The following is a 15,685-nucleotide window of genomic DNA, read 5'->3' as shown; positions in this document are numbered from 1 at the left end:
AAACCTTTCCTGATAAAACACAGTAAACAAGCAGCCTGCCTTGCTATTCCGGCACCTTCTGTTTAGATCTCAGATCACAGGACAACCTGGGCCCCTCTGTGCCATTATATACTGCTGTCTAAAAACTCTCCAAACGCACTTAATGCTATAAGCTTCAGGTGAGCCTACAGTGATGTCCATTTTTTCCACAAGGGGGCACTGCATTCATCATTTCATAACATCACGGAGATGGAAACAATTCCAAACCCCACCATGGCAACGCTGTGAAAATTTCACCATCCATTGCTGTTCTTTAGGCAACACAAACTGCTCTGCTTGATGATCTGATTCTGGATCTGATCCGACCCACATGCCCATAAGTAAGGGTGTGGGAGAGGCTTAGCAGCCATCTTTAATGGGACCAAAAACTGAATGAATCTTCCTCCTCCCTGGCACAAATATTTGGTATATCCTCTTCATTTCCCGTGCCCATACTCATAATTTACACCCACCGGGAACACCTGTTGCGTTCTCAACTCAATCCGACGAGGTCCATCCTGACTCAGTTAAGTTCTGCTACTTGCTGGTAACACACTCGCTCTTCTTGTTAAATCCGGGTTAAGCCTTTATGGATAGGTGGTATATAAAAACAAAGCTCCCTGAAGATGAATCTGATCATCATACATGCATCCTTTCACTGTGTGCGTGCCTGTGTATGTGTGTATGTATGTGGTTGGGTGCTTGATGCATCCCCATGCTGTCCTGAGAGCGCCCCCTGCAGAGGCAGTCCGGCACAGGCCTCACCCGTACTGTGCGCAGGTGGAGTTTTGCAGGGAGGGGTCAGTGGGGTGAAGGGTGATGGGGGGTGAGTTCTGGGCAGACAGGAGAAATCCGGCCGCCAGGAGGATCAGGCTCAGACAGGTTCCTGAAGGAGAATGACAGCTGCGGCAAGAACAGCATCACCCTAACTGCTTTAAACGTGAAGACGAATTTAGCGGGATCTGTACCAACGATGCTGCCCAGGGTCAGCCGCCGGCGGCCCACCCTCTCCACCAGCCACACCCCCAGCAGCGTGAACAGGAAGTTGGTGAAGGCTGTGACCGCGGCCAGCCAGATGGCCAGCCTGTCATCTCGCACTCCTGACATTTGCAGGATGGTGGCGCTGTAGTACCTGGGGGGGTAGAAATGTAGAGGCTTTAGACAAAGTAAATAACCACAAGCTCATCAACTTCAGCTGAAAAAAGCACAAGGCCCTGATAGGAACCTAGAGGTGAACAGCATCATCCTGAGGCACCGCAGCCCCGATGAAACCAAACAGCATCATCCTGAGGCATCGCAGCCCCAATGAAACCAAACAGCATCATCCTGAGGCATCGCAGCCCCAATGAAACCAAACAGCGTCATCCTGAGGCATCGCAGCCCCAATGAAACCAAACAGCGTCGTCCTGAGGCATCGCAGCCCCAATGAAACCAAACAGCGTCGTCCTGAGGCATCGCAGCCCCAATGAATCCAAACAGCATCGTCCTGAGGCATCGCAGCCCCGATGAAACCAAACAGCGTCGTCCTGAGGCATCGCAGCTCCAATGAAACCAAACAGCATCGTCCTGAGGCACCACAGCCCCAATGAAACCAAACAGCATCATTCTGAGGCACCGCAGCCCCAATGAAACCAAACAGCGTCGTCCTGAGGCATCGCAGCCCCAATGAAACCAAACAGCGTCGTCCTGAGGCATCGCAGCCCCGATGAAACCAAACAACATCATCCTGAGGCACCACAGCCCCGATGAAACCAAACAACATCATCCTGAGGCATCGCAGCCCCAATGAAACCAAACAGCGTCGTCCTGAGGCACCACAGCCCCAATGAAACCAAACAGCGTCGTCCTGAGGCACCACAGCCCTGATGAAACCAAACAGCGTCGTCCTGAGGCATCGCAGCTCCAATGAAACCAAACAGCATCGTCCTGAGGCACCACAGCCCCTATGAAACCAAACAGCATCATTCTGAGGCACCGCAGCCCCAATGAAACCAAACAGCGTCGTCCTGAGGCATCGCAGCCCCAATGAAACCAAACAGCGTCGTCCTGAGGCATCGCAGCCCCGATGAAACCAAACAACATCATCCTGAGGCACCACAGCCCCGATGAAACCAAACAACATCCTGAGGCATCGCAGCCCCAATGAAACCAAACAGCGTCGTCCTGAGGCACCACAGCCCCAATGAAACCAAACAGCGTCGTCCTGAGGCACCACAGCCCCGATGAAACCAAACAGCGTCGTCCTGAGGCACCACAGCCCCGATGAAACCAAACAACATCATCCTGAGGCACCACAGCCCCGATGAAACCAAACAACATCATCCTGAGGCATCGCAGCCCCGATGAAACCAAACAGCATCATCCTGAGGCATCGCAGCCCCAATGAAACCAAACAGCGTCGTCCTGAGGCATCGCAGCCCCAATGAAACCAAACAGCATCATCCTGAGGCATCGCAGCCCCTATGAAACCAAACAGCATCGTCCTGAGGCATCGCAGCCCCTATGAAACCAAACAGCGTCGTCCTGAGGCATCGCAGCCCCAATGAAAACGAACAGCATCATCCTGAGGCATCGCAGCCCCAATGAAACCAAACAGCGTCGTCCTGAGGCATCGCAGCCCCAATGAATCCAAACAGCATCGTCCTGAGGCATCGCAGCCCCAATGAATCCAAAAAGCATCATCCTGAGGCATCGCAGCCCCGATGAAACCAAACAACATCATCCTGAGGCACCACAGCCCCATGAAACCAAACAGCGTCGTCCTGAGGCATCGCAGCCCCAATGAATCCAAACAGTATCGTCCTGAGGCACCACAGCCCCGATGAAACCAAACAACATCATTCTGAGGCACCACAGCCCCAATGAATCCAAACAGCATCGTCCTGAGGCATCGCAGCCCCAATGAAAACGAACAGCATCATCCTGAGGCATCGCAGCCCCAAAGAAACCAAACAGCGTCGTCCTGAGGCATCGCAGCCCCAATGAATCCAAACAGCATCGTCCTGAGGCACCGCAGCCCCAATGAAACCAAACAGCATCGTCCTGAGGCACCACAGCCCCAATGAAACGAAACAGCATCATCCTGAGGCATCGCAGCCCCTATGAAACCAAACAGCATCGTCCTGAGGCACCACAGCCCCAATGAAACGAAACAGCATCATCCTGAGGCATCGCAGCCCCTATGAAACCAAACAGCATCGTCCTGAGGCAACGCAGCCCCGCTGAAATTAAATAGCACCATTCTCAGAACCAACAGTTCCAGTGAACCAGGCTGGATTCATTTATCCATTATTTGGGAGCCAAAGAGTAGACTGACAGTATGAGAGATGAGAAGTCCATGGGGCAGACAGGCAGTGAAAAGCGATTACCTAAGGCAGATTCCCTCAATCCAGTCTTCAAGGGACTTGCAGAGCTAGCAGGGAGGGAGCAAAAATGTGGACTGTCTGCAGGTGCCCGAGGACCAGATTATGAAACACACACACCTACAGAAATCGGCATCCAAACAGAGAAATATGCCAAATACAGATGCATCAGGTTGCTTTAACTGTCCTGGCTTTTCTGGAAAAAATATTTCACTAATTATACACCACAGCTAAGCACAGATCTGTGGCAGATACCACAGGGTTCCATTCGCTGTCAAGATTAATCCAGCCCTTACTATTTAAGAGTGCTATTTTACTTTTACAGTTTTAACTGAAAGTTGCTGTGGCAAAGAGCCAATTTAAACAAAGCCATGTGAAATGGAGTGTGCTGGGATAGTGAAAATAACAAGGCTATCTGTGACAGGTACTCCGTGACAGCGACAGCAGCCCCTGGGGTCAGCCTCCCCCTCCACAGACTGCCCCCTGCTGGTCCGTCTTTAACGATTCTGCATTCACTTATGATCTGAAGAGAGGCCGCTCATAAAACCATAAAACTTTCATAAAACCAAACCACAGAGGAATGACAGAGCAAAAAAAAAAAAACGGTGAAAAAGAGGGCTTTGGGTTCTGTGCCGAAGAGCACCGATGGTCCCATATGCTTCACCAACACCTTTCGAAACAGAGCATAAAACAAGCAGGACAAATGCAAAACCGCATAAGCAAGTTTTTCATTTTTGCACACTATTCATAAATCTAGCCAGTTATCAGCAGAAGGACAATCCCATATCCACACGAATGATAAGGTTTCAAAGGAAGAACCAGCAAACATGCGGTGTGTCTGGAGATGCTCTTAAACTCTCACTTGACAGGTGATGATGTTTCAGTGCACACTGCTGTACTTCATCTGGACTGTATACAACAACACACACACACACACACACACACACACACTCTCTCAGCTTCTTTGGCTCTGTGAGTCATAGCGAGGGCCTTAGATCTTGCTGTAGGCTGGTGAGGAAACCTTCCCCCTGAGGTAGAGAGGATAATTGGAGATAACGACTATCGCCAGGCCCAGCTGATGCCAGCATGGTGCCCCGGCCCACGTGGTCATTACCCCCCTGCTGGGGCACATGGGGGGGCCCATTCAGGGAGCCCTTCATCCGGCTACCTGCTGGTGCGGAGGAACAGAGAGCTGGCAGGGGCGTGACGGGCCCAGCGGCATCTGGCCCATCTCCGAAAACAGCAACACTACAGTCTCCTGCAAACACGCTCCGAAGAGGTGAAGGGTTCAAACCCTGACGACAAACAGAAACATCATAAAATGTGCTGAAGGCCTACAATGGCCATTCAAAGTCACAGTTCAGACACGTTGCAGTCTGATGATGGGCATCCGGTCTAGAAGAGCAGTTGCCCCAGAGTTCATCTTCACACGCTTAATGTGGGGGCTTTAACCGCTTCCCACCAGGCAGCTCCTGGAGGTCCAGCAGAGGGAGGGAGGCCTCCCCACAGTGCAGACACAAAGCAAGACCTGCTGTAGATCACGCGTGACATCCTGAGCTTCAGAGGTGGTTGGCAGTGGCACACAGACCAACGTTCAGCCGGGAAGCCCTATGGGCAGCCCTCACATTCACCAACAGAGCAGCGGTCTTCCAGGACAAGCTGCTCATTCGATGCTGGCTTTGAGCGTCACACGAGCACCGGCGGTATGGAACCCAACGTTGAGTGCAAAGCCAAGCCGGCGTACACGAGTCTGTGGGATTATAGAGCACTTAGAAAAGTGCTTGGGGACCACACCGTCATGGCAACAGAATCAGCGACCCATACGCTGATCCCAAAGGGGGTGGGGGGGTCACCATGGTAACCACTTCCCAAAACACACCAAATGGCAGGTCAGAATGCCCTGCCTGCCCTCCTGCTGTACCTGGGGGGAGATGAGGGGGGGGGGGGTTGCTATGAGCTTCTCATCACCTAAATTCAGTGTTTCCAAGATGGAAAATAGGAGGTCCACACGGTCACACCCAGCAGAGAGACAGACAGGACATCTAACCGCTAACATGCCGAATCAGAAGAAACCAGGCCTGCAAATATCCCGTGGGTGATTGCTGGCCTTCCCAAGACGGTACGTGCCCCCCCTGCTCCTCCTCGAGATCTGAGCTGCCAAGCGGCCTTTTCTCTCCATGGGTGGAGGGCGTGAGCGTTTCCAATCTGAAAACACGATGTCCCTCTGTGGACGCTGCTTCTATTTAAAGAGCGCTTACTTGGGGCGTGACGGCTAATCCTGACTCACCGTCAATAGTGATCCGCACCAAAAACAGACCACTGTCCAATGGCTTATTTTCAAAGCAGTGAGCCAGCGGCTTCTGGAAGCAGCATTACTTGCGGCTTTGATTACCTCAGTGCTGTTCTTGGCATGAACGAGCATTCAGTCCTTCAGTCAGTCTGGAATGGGGGGGGGGGGGGGAAATCGGGCACGGCCCTTAATTGGTCCACCTCCTACCCAAACAATCTGCACCAGTATGTTCAGATATCTAATATCAGCACTGCGTCACTGAGTGATCATTATCTGCATCTAAACTGTGACTAAACAGAAATCCCATTACTAGAAGGTAATAACAACGATCCCCATGTCCTGTTATCAGAATTTAATACTTAGAGCTTATATTCCAGCTCCGGCAAATCAGTTCACAATTGGTGTGTAATTGTCCGCTTCAGACAGCTCAGAAACATCACAAAACAAGATGTTTTCTAACCTTTCATGGCACTTCTACAGTATGTAGAGGATTAGACTCCTGTAATATGCTGCTCTTAGCAAAACACACCACACTGTCAAGACACAGCAGCAAGAACAGTAACCGGTGTGAATATGACCAAAGATTAGCTACCCAAATGTGCCCCAAGGGCTTCTGGGTAAGTATTGAACTGATCAAGGCATCCAATCCAGAGCAGACAGATTTGGAATGCAGGACATCTTGAAGATTTCTCAAACCAATAGAGAGCGTTGGTGATAGCATCTTCAGGGTGTTTACATGCGGACTGTCGCTGTAGCCCAGTGCAGCATGACAAAGGCTGCTGGTGCTGCTGCTGCGGGTCAGAAACCAGCATCCGCACTCAGCCACTGAATCTCCACCCTCTCCATGCAGATTCAGGGCTGTAGGGTTCTACACAAACACACAGAGTATTCATATCTGTATAACTCGCTATCTGGGATCCCAAGGTGCCTCGTTGTTCAGTGGGTGCGGCAATACTCTTACCAGGGCATGTTCCTCAACCTGACTTCACCCGATACATTTTTATAAAATTGAGGTCATCCTTGTGAGGACCGAAAAAATGCCCCCACAAGGTAAAAAGTTACAGGTTTTGAATCGCAATGTAATTATTGCAAAAACGCACACACCTCATCAGACACTAAATCAATGACCTCAGACAAAACGTCAGATTGTTAAGATAATTACTAAAGTCACGTCAAGACAAACATGGAAAGGGATGCCAATTCTGACAGACACCAGTGTTCCTAACACACACCCTAGCTGAGCGACGTCATGAAGGCTTCATTAGGATGGTGTCTCTGCCTTCTGTAAACCCTCTGGAGATGACCACACTCCAACAAACACGACTATGAATGATGGATCACACCCCCGAGTCCTGCCCCAATGTGCAAAAAGCGTCTTTTTCACAGGGACACTGTACAGGACATCTTGAAAAATCAGCACGTACATCCACACCAGGAGGGTGAGATCAGCCGTGGCCGAGCACAGGGAGCGGGACAACGGCACGCAGGGTGACGGCGGGACAACTGCACGCAGGGTGACGGCGGGACAACGGCACGCAGGGTGACGGCGGGACAACGGCACGCAGGGTGACGACGGGAGGGACGGTGGCCATGCTCCGGTGCCATATGGCCAGGCGAGGGACCACAACCTGGGAGCCACTTCATTATGGTGTGACAGAGCCGACCCTGGCTGTCACACTGGCTCTGTATCACGGATCTGTCACTTGGTGACAGCGGGATAGTCATGATGACAAACTAAATTCAGTCAGCTTTCCTGTGTTCCAGAACCAGACAGCACGCAGACACACACACACACACACACACACACACGCACACACACACACACACACACACACACATATATATAGTTGCTGCTTTGAAAGAAAATTCCTCCTTCAGGGGTTGCCTAGCAACAGCACACAGCCAAAGACCGTCATGAAAGATGATTAAAAACAAAAATGCCTAAAAGCAGCTGAGAGGTAAATGTCATCAAGGTCCGCGCTCATTACCATGTTACACTCATGACACACGCGTTCACTTTCACTCAACACAGGTTCGCTGGTAACGCTGTACTGGGATAAACCGGGATACTGAGTGGTCATGGGGCACTTTGGGATCCCAAAACAATGGTACCTCCCGCTGTCTGACATCACTGCAGGCTGCCAGTCATCCCAGTGTAAATCAGACCTTGCAAAGTTACGTAACAGATATTTTCATGAAGACAGACATTCCACTAGCTTGGGGGTGGGTGTTTGGAGTCGCAATCCATAAGCCCTCGGTCTTCTCTCACAGTACATGACTGAGATAGCGACAGGGGTCGTTTCAGGAAGAATTGTGTTTAATGGACAACTTGCTGGTTTAGGGTGGGATATTCGGATGGGATACTGCAGGCTACCTATGGAGCAGCAACAGGGGCAGGTGATGCAAGGGCTGCAGGTTCGACTGCGTTTCCTAAGGAACACGGTGTACCTGACTGCTCTGACCACAGGCCGCTGTCAGGAGCACAGGCCGCTGGCAGAGCACAGGCCGCTGTCAGGATCACAGGCCGCTGGCAGAGCACAGGCCGCTGGCAGGAGCACAGGCCGCTGGCAGAGCACAGGCCGCTGGCAGAGCACAGGCCGCTGGCAGAGCACAAGCCGCTGTCAGGATCACAGGCCGCTGGCAGAGCACAGGCCGCTGGCAGAGCACAGGCCGCTGGCAGAGCACAGGCCGCTGGCAGGAGCACAGGCCGTAACCTTTCCCCAGGGAAAAGCTCTGACTGAAAGGCACGTTAGAGAGGCAGCAGACTGCAGAGACAGCGAGAGCGCCCCCCAACTCCCTGGGCAGAGTTACCCCCATCATTCCCCCCGCGCTGGAATTAATCAGGCGTACCGCTGAACTCCTACAGGAAAGCGAACTGGGAAGCTGGGAATGCGCCGGTGCACAGCAGGACACGGAGGAGGCCGGTACCTACATGACCGTGTTGATGCCAGACAGCTGTTGGAACATCTGCAGTCCGCAGCCCACGATGAGCGCCCGCCGTGTGGGGGGGTAGGTCAGCATGCGCCAGATCACCAGGCCACCTGGGGGGGAAGCAGAGAGGTGGGCGTCAGTTCCCGTTCGGGCTGCGAGTCATACATAAAGCCGCCGTCTGGGAGGGATGCAGGAGCGCCCAATCAGCATTCTGCGCTTCCTGTCTGGAGGAGATGGGGCAGTGACTGCATGTCGGTTATGCGGCGGGAGGGTGGAGTGGGTACGCCGACTGTAATTCTGCTTAGCTTGGCAGGGTGTGGGCACCAAGACAGCGGCCGCATTGTCTCAGGAACGCCAGTCTGACAGCGTTTGCACTTCACGGATCAGGGAGGTGTCCGGCGATCATTAGCAAGCCAGCAAAATACCAACGAGGGCTCCGCTGGCAGAACTTACCGGATCTTACGGGAACATTTCATTGGATCAACAACTCAGCCCCTGCTTTCAGCATAAAGCTGCCTGATTCCTGACCCTCACAGGACCCCCCCCCCCACCTGCAGGGCAGAATCGGCATGGAGGCACAGTGACACAATTCAGAAACACGTCATACGGACGTTCAGGGAAAGCCCAGAAGACGCGATGGGGGAGTCCAAGCATAGGCACAGCCTGACGTGTAGAACCAGCAGAACTTAATCAACTTTGCGGGTTACCCCCGTTTTTCTTTTCTTTTTTTCTTATTTTGTAGCACTTTGAGATTTGTCTCAAACATATAGTGCGTTACAAATAAAAGGTATTGCCACACCAGCAAACAGCCACACCACGGCCAGCTAAGTCTTCAGGTCGACCCTCTGCACTTACACTACAGAGATGACCAAGAGTCACCATAATACAGCAGAGTGAAAGGAGACACCACGAGGGCTAAATTCAGGTTCACCGGCAAAGTCTTCAAGGGATGTTAACAGAAGTCGTTTAACCTTAGAGAGAAGTTATCCACAGACTGCAGAGAATGGTGGTGACAGGAAGAGGAATGTGATGGCAAAATGGCAGAATCTTGGAGTCATGGACTGACAGTCTATATCGGCCAACGAAGCACACGTCTCCACCTCTTTCCTGGACACCCTGTAAGCTGCCATCCATGTCCTACTGCTGATCCAAGAGAGAATCTCTCAAGCAGTCTATGGTGGCCAACACCCTGAATGTTAAATGTTACACGTTAACAGCCCATGAAAAAGTTACAGGGACAGTTAGGTAGACGTATCTGGAGAAGATATCATCCAATAATCAGGGCGATTCAGAGCGAGGAACCAATGAAAATACCACCTAAGCCACAGGGAGCTAACATCTTCACATGTGTACGCCTCCACTCTGCGAGGATGAGTCATTACATGGACAGACACCGTAATATCTGCTCTGAAACGACACCGGCATCAGTGAGGGAAAGATTGCCGTTTGTTGGCTTTAACCTGCAGCAGAGAGCCCCAATTATCTGATTTCCCCCGGACATCATTAATCCTTAATGACCAGTCCTCCTATTATACACTTGTCTCCGTGTTTCGTCCCACAATGACCTTGTTACTGGGTGTCGTGTTACTGGTAAAAAGTGGCGTTTTTTTCCACCAGGCACCACGCACCGCTGATTAGTGGCGGGGGCCGCCGTTTCTGGGGGAGTGACTGAACGGCCAGAGCTGCGACACGACCTGGCCAAACTTCACAGGCTCCCTATATCTGGTGACACTTTAAAGAAAATAAGAAATGGAGAAAAGGTTATACCGCAGCTTTTCAAAAGCAAACCGACAAGTGGACATGACAATGCCTCCCCCTGGTTCAGATGCGGCCCAAAAACCATGTGACCGATGCCCTGTGATTCATCAGCAAGCACCTGCTGATAGGACAGGAAGGGGCATCGGTGCCGGCGCCACACGACCGATACCCGACACAAACAAGCCCGACTCAGAGAAACCACACGCCTGCCAAGCACACCGGGAAAAAAAAGGAAAAAGCAATCAGCTAAAAGTCCAAAGAGTCACGTCCACATGGACTCACAAACCCACAAAGGCGGCTTTCAGCATAAAACAGACCCCCTGCATTAGAGACTGACCAGTGATGCAGGCAATTTTATCAGTGTGTATGCAGGTTTTTGGGATAACCTATAGGTCAGCTGTTCAAACCAAGATGAAGGACTCTTCAGCCAATCAGTCCTCTAATTAGTAACACAATTAGGGAGCTGCAGCGATATCCCGCATACACAGCGGCCCTTAGCGGATAAGATTGCCCACCCCTGCTCTAACGGCTTGGAGAGGACCGACTTGGCAGGCAGTGCTGCTTCTGGTCTGGACTTAATGAAGTGGGCCAAGGGAGAACGGAAGGTCTGCCGCAGTCTGCGCTCACGTGGCTTTGGTCAGTCGGCGCCGTCTGCAGCGCTCTCCGGTACGAGGGCCCTGGAGGGCTTCCCGTTGCTAGGAGTCACTCCTGCTGGAGTACCGGGCTGTGCTCCTCCCTCTGGGATGTGCTCTGAGGAGCGAGCAGGCAGAGCTCACCAGCTGCACCAGGAGGTGTTCAGGGGCCCTGCAGAGCTGCTCTTAAGGGCAGAGCCCTCACACACCACTGACACTATGCTCTGAATGGGCCACATGTACAGGATGTGTGGATGATCTCAAATGTATGACTGTACTGACACGGGCCAATTAACAGCAACTGAAACCGCAGTGTTGAGCAATGCGAATGCCAAGTGGCATTTATGTATACAAAGACTACAAAGAGGAACAGAGAAACAGACTGATGACACATCCCACCGAAAGCAAAGTGTGCTTAGTGTATCTAAAACTACTGTCGTGGCTCCTGCTTCCTCCGTAAAAAGGGGAAGGTGTCCCACTGTGTACAGGAGAGCAGAAACATGGACACCGATTTCATTTCCCTCTGTGAAGCAGCACCGTGATTCTCCATAATCCGGCTGCCATGTTATCCAATCACGTCGTTTCGAACCCCGGGCCGGTCCTTCTCCAAAGCAAGCGGAAGAGCTCACAGGCGTCACTGCTGCCGGGGAAAGGTGCCAAGCCAGAAATAGCCCTGGAGGGCAAGGACTCAAACCCCGAAGGACACCCACAAGAATAAGGCAGAGGCTGACTATTCAGATCCACATCCATGGCATTCAAAGGACTGCAGGACACATTTCTGACAAGGAGGCCCAATGATAAATCTCCTACAACAACCGGCACCATAAAGCTCCAAGAAATAACAGGTTTTTTACCCCCAGAAAGTGAAAACAATCACTGAAGTTTAACTAGTGGTGAGAGGCGTAACTTCAGGGTTCCGAGGAGTTTATGCTAAAAGTGTCTCTGCTGATCTCTGCTGAAGGGGACGCAGGTTGGGCGTCGCCGTGGGAACCTAAAACATTTGGCAGGCAGGCCAATGAGCAGCAGGCGACATTTAGAGAACACTGACCATGTGACATAGTGGACATATTGACCCCAGTGTGGAGCAGCAGTGACCCAGGGAGGAGGCCCTGGAGCTGGGATCTGGGACCATGTGATGGGGGGGTGGGGGTGGGGGGGAGGTAACCCAGTGCCCTGACTGTTGGTGTACAGTGCAATAAAAATAAGTAATCCTGGTACATACTGTCTGCTTCACTCTCATTAGAGGGGACAACTACAGCTAGGGGAATATTCATCAAGATCAATTTTTGTTTTAATGGCTTTCATATACACAATTTTTACCAACGTATTTCCCTGAATGAATCATTCGCAATTCTGTAATTCCGCAAACAGTAAAGGCTGACGAACTGACCAGCAAGCAGGGACAAAGTTCAGCAGAATTGCATGTTGAAGCAGACGCATCAAATGACGTTACTGTTTACTGCTGGATCCATCCCAGGGGCGAGATGTAAAGGATCATTCATGCCTCACACCTTGGGGAGCTGCCGTGAAGCGTGCGCTCTGGAGCACGGGATCTCGGATCAATGACGGAACACAGATCCGCACTGTCACCGCAGGCTAAGTGACAATCCCAGTGTAAAGCCACAAATAACCACTATTACCAAAAAAATATAGTGGCGGGGCCCTTAAAGGCCAGGGAGGTCATAAATCACCCTGAGAGTCCGGGGGGGAGGGGGGTCCGTCCATGGGCTTTTCCGGAATTAATCACAGGACATACATATAGCCTTTCAGCATCACTCACAGCCAGAAGGGAGTTACATGGCAGTGACCAGAGCAGGAACCATAAGGAGGACTGAATGCAGAAGGGACACAAAGCACGTCCCCAAAGAGGCCAAGAAGGGCAGGAGGCCCACATGCATGATATCCACCCTCACAAGGTTAATTACAGAGCTGGACTGGCCTGCCTGACCATTTATCCTGGGCCATCAGTGGAAATCTGAGCCAACTGCAGCTGTTCTGTGGATCGAGATTACTGCTGATTTTAGATCCACAGATCCACTATCACTGATCAGCCTGCAGCTTGGGGGGGGGGGGGGGTGAAAGAGCAATCACCCTCCTAACCAATCACAATGGTGAAACCATGTTCCTCAAACTCTTCTCATCATGGACTACAAAGCAATTTTGCACCATAAAATCAGACCTTCAGTTTGATGGTGCACCGATGCACAGAAAAGAGACACTACCCCAGGACTGGTGACCGGGGTCAGGTCTGTCCCACAGCAGCAATTGGCACATCAGCACCATCGCATCTACATTGACCTCCACCTATGGTTCCTCACCAGGCTCATGCATGCAGGAGTTCATCAGCAGACAAACATTACCCTGAAATAACGAGCACTTACAGTAACTCTATGCATAATTTTCAGTGATTACTGGCAACAGAGTCGTGCTGCAGATGGATGTGCAGTGCTGCTTAAAGCCAACCCAGGCAGGTCAGAGAGGTCGTGTTCAGCTCCGGCTGAGCCGTGGGGGGCAGGATGCGGGCTGGAGGGTGTGAGCCAGCCCCCAGTGCAGGTGTGTGAGTAACATCTCTGCCATCTCACCCCCCATTGGTGCCTTACTCTGCACCAGGAAACACATTTTCCAAAGAAAAGTTTGAGTATTACATATTAGATAGCATTAAAAAGACATAACTTAATATAAAAGAAATTAGAATATACAGCACTCACAGAAAGTCTTGGGATGCTTAATTCTGTAAAAAAAATGTACATTTATTGGTTTCATAAAAGACCATTGACAAGCAATTGAAAATGTTTAAACCTACTCGCTGTAAGCAAATGTCCCAAGACTTTGAGAGCACTGTACGTTACTAAGCGAACAGTAACTGTGGGACGCTTTCCCCAAACCTCTACATTAAACTGCAGAAGCAAGTTGGGTATCGAAGGATAACCAAAGAATGCTTAATTTCGCCTAAGCCTAACCCGATCCAGCCTAACCATAAACACCCAAGTTTTGCTAGACAAATCGCAGGCCCGTGCCATCGAAAGGCCTCACACACACAGGGCCGGGAACATGGCAAAGCTCAGCACATAATATGCTCCACAGTTTCGCATGCAGCTCGACTGCCATGTGACACATTGGCAGGATGGTCGAGATTAATTTCCCATCTGTGAAGCAGAACACAACATGTGAGTGTCACCCATCTGCCACCTCAGCCCGTGATCAGCGATCTGCACCTTAAAGACAAGCGCCGAGGCATAAGCGGGGAGAGCGGCTTCTGGCCACATGGGACTGCCCGCCCCCCCAGGACATTAATCACGCTTCCCTCACTCACAATCACAATAACAATCTCAGCCACGTAGCGGCTGCCCCGCACGGCCAGCCGAGCGCAGAGCCCATCATGCCTCTGCCAGACGGCACTCCGCTGGCGCTGCAGAAGGGCCTGCCTGGTCTCTGAGCTTTGGAAGGCACTGTGCTGATTACACCGCAAAATGGCCAAACCGCCTGAACCCCAGGCATGCGCTTGCCGCCCTGCCCTGAGGAGGCGGGAGCCCGTGAAAAATCATTTCGCAGATTGCAGTCTTTCAGCTCCGGTTCCCAGTGAACTTTGGGGTCTCTCAGAGCGACCGCCCCCCCCTCCCCCCGCCCAAATGCAATCAACACAGCAGAGCAGCCATCACAGAGAAGTGACCCTGCTATCAAACTGAGCTACAGGAGGAAGCTGCTCCATTCTTAAAATGAGAATCAATGCCTTTAAAAGTCCTTTTTATAAACGGCAAAGGAAAACTACCCGAGTGTTAGAGTGAGGGAGACGGGGGATTTCCCTCAGCCTCACTTTTGCCAAAAAATTACAGGTTTCTCAAAAAAAAAAAAAAATAAATAAATAAAGGCACTAGACCAGACCTTAACAGAGGTGCAAAATTCTCATAAAATCAGCAAAGTCGTTCCCGCATTACAATGTTTAAAGTTAGAAGTGTTAAAAGTGCAAACACGGAAAAGTTTTCAAAGTCTGACCCTTGCAGAGTAATCAGGGAAGATAGATTTTAGCCAAGTAGAGTGTCATGGGGAATTTCCTGACTCTTTATAACCATAAATTTTGAAAATCTATTTCAGGATAGTTGAGCACCTTTTTAAGGATCCCTGCGGAAATATTCTCAGGTTTAATACAACTAAAAGGCTGGATGGGCCCAAACCACTCAGCACTGACCGCTGCATTTCAGCGATTTCCTGCATCCTGCAGAATGCACCAGGATGAATCAGGCCATCCATGCAATATTTAAACTGCATATTTAGTACAGAAGAGTTTGCATGTTCTCTCCAATCCCTGAAGGGGTTTGGTAGACTGATGCTGATGTGTGTGTGTGTGTGTGTGTGTGTGTGTGTGTGTGTGTGTGTGTGTGTGTGTGTGTGTGTGTGTGTGTGTGTGTGTGTGTGTGTGTGTGTGTGTGTGTGTGTGTGTGTACGTCAAAGGTATCCCTGGCAACTGCCCTGTTCTGCCTGGGATGGGCTGCTGGTTTCCTGGGACCCTACAATCGATAAGCAGTTACAGAAAATGGATTAATATCCAGGTCATATTCTGTCAACTTTCTAAATACTCTTTCCAAAATGCATGGGAACAAGTGGCGAAAACGCAGACACTCTGTATTCCCATGCGGAAGTCAGCTTCAAGACAGGAATCGGAGAGCTTCATTCAGCAGCAAGATGCTGCTAGATGT

At 51.1% G+C, this 15,685-nt stretch overlaps 1 protein-coding gene across 5 annotated transcripts in view; it reads right to left on the bottom strand.

Annotated features, from left to right (window-relative positions):
• The window catches only part of LOC111853376 (proton myo-inositol cotransporter), a 34,250-nt gene that overhangs the window by 3,522 nt on the left and 15,043 nt on the right, over nucleotides 1–15,685 (bottom strand). For all 5 annotated transcript variants that reach the window (XR_011989270.1, XM_072708991.1, XM_072708995.1 and 2 more), the window contains 3 exons: nucleotides 8,603–8,711; nucleotides 987–1,150; nucleotides 784–904 (listed from right to left, as the gene is read on the bottom strand). Coding sequence is in view for 4 of the 5 variants with exons in the window: in XM_072708991.1 (XP_072565092.1) it covers nucleotides 784–904; nucleotides 987–1,150; nucleotides 8,603–8,711 (394 nt within the window). In the remaining variant the exon portion in view is untranslated. The remainder of the gene's footprint in view (nucleotides 1–783; nucleotides 905–986; nucleotides 1,151–8,602; nucleotides 8,712–15,685) is intronic.

Source organism: Paramormyrops kingsleyae, chromosome 1, assembly GCF_048594095.1.
Source record: "Paramormyrops kingsleyae isolate MSU_618 chromosome 1, PKINGS_0.4, whole genome shotgun sequence".
Lineage (NCBI taxonomy): Eukaryota > Metazoa > Chordata > Actinopteri > Osteoglossiformes > Mormyridae > Paramormyrops > Paramormyrops kingsleyae.
Note: the sequence above shows the minus strand (reverse complement) of the source record. Positions and strands in the feature narration are given on the sequence as shown.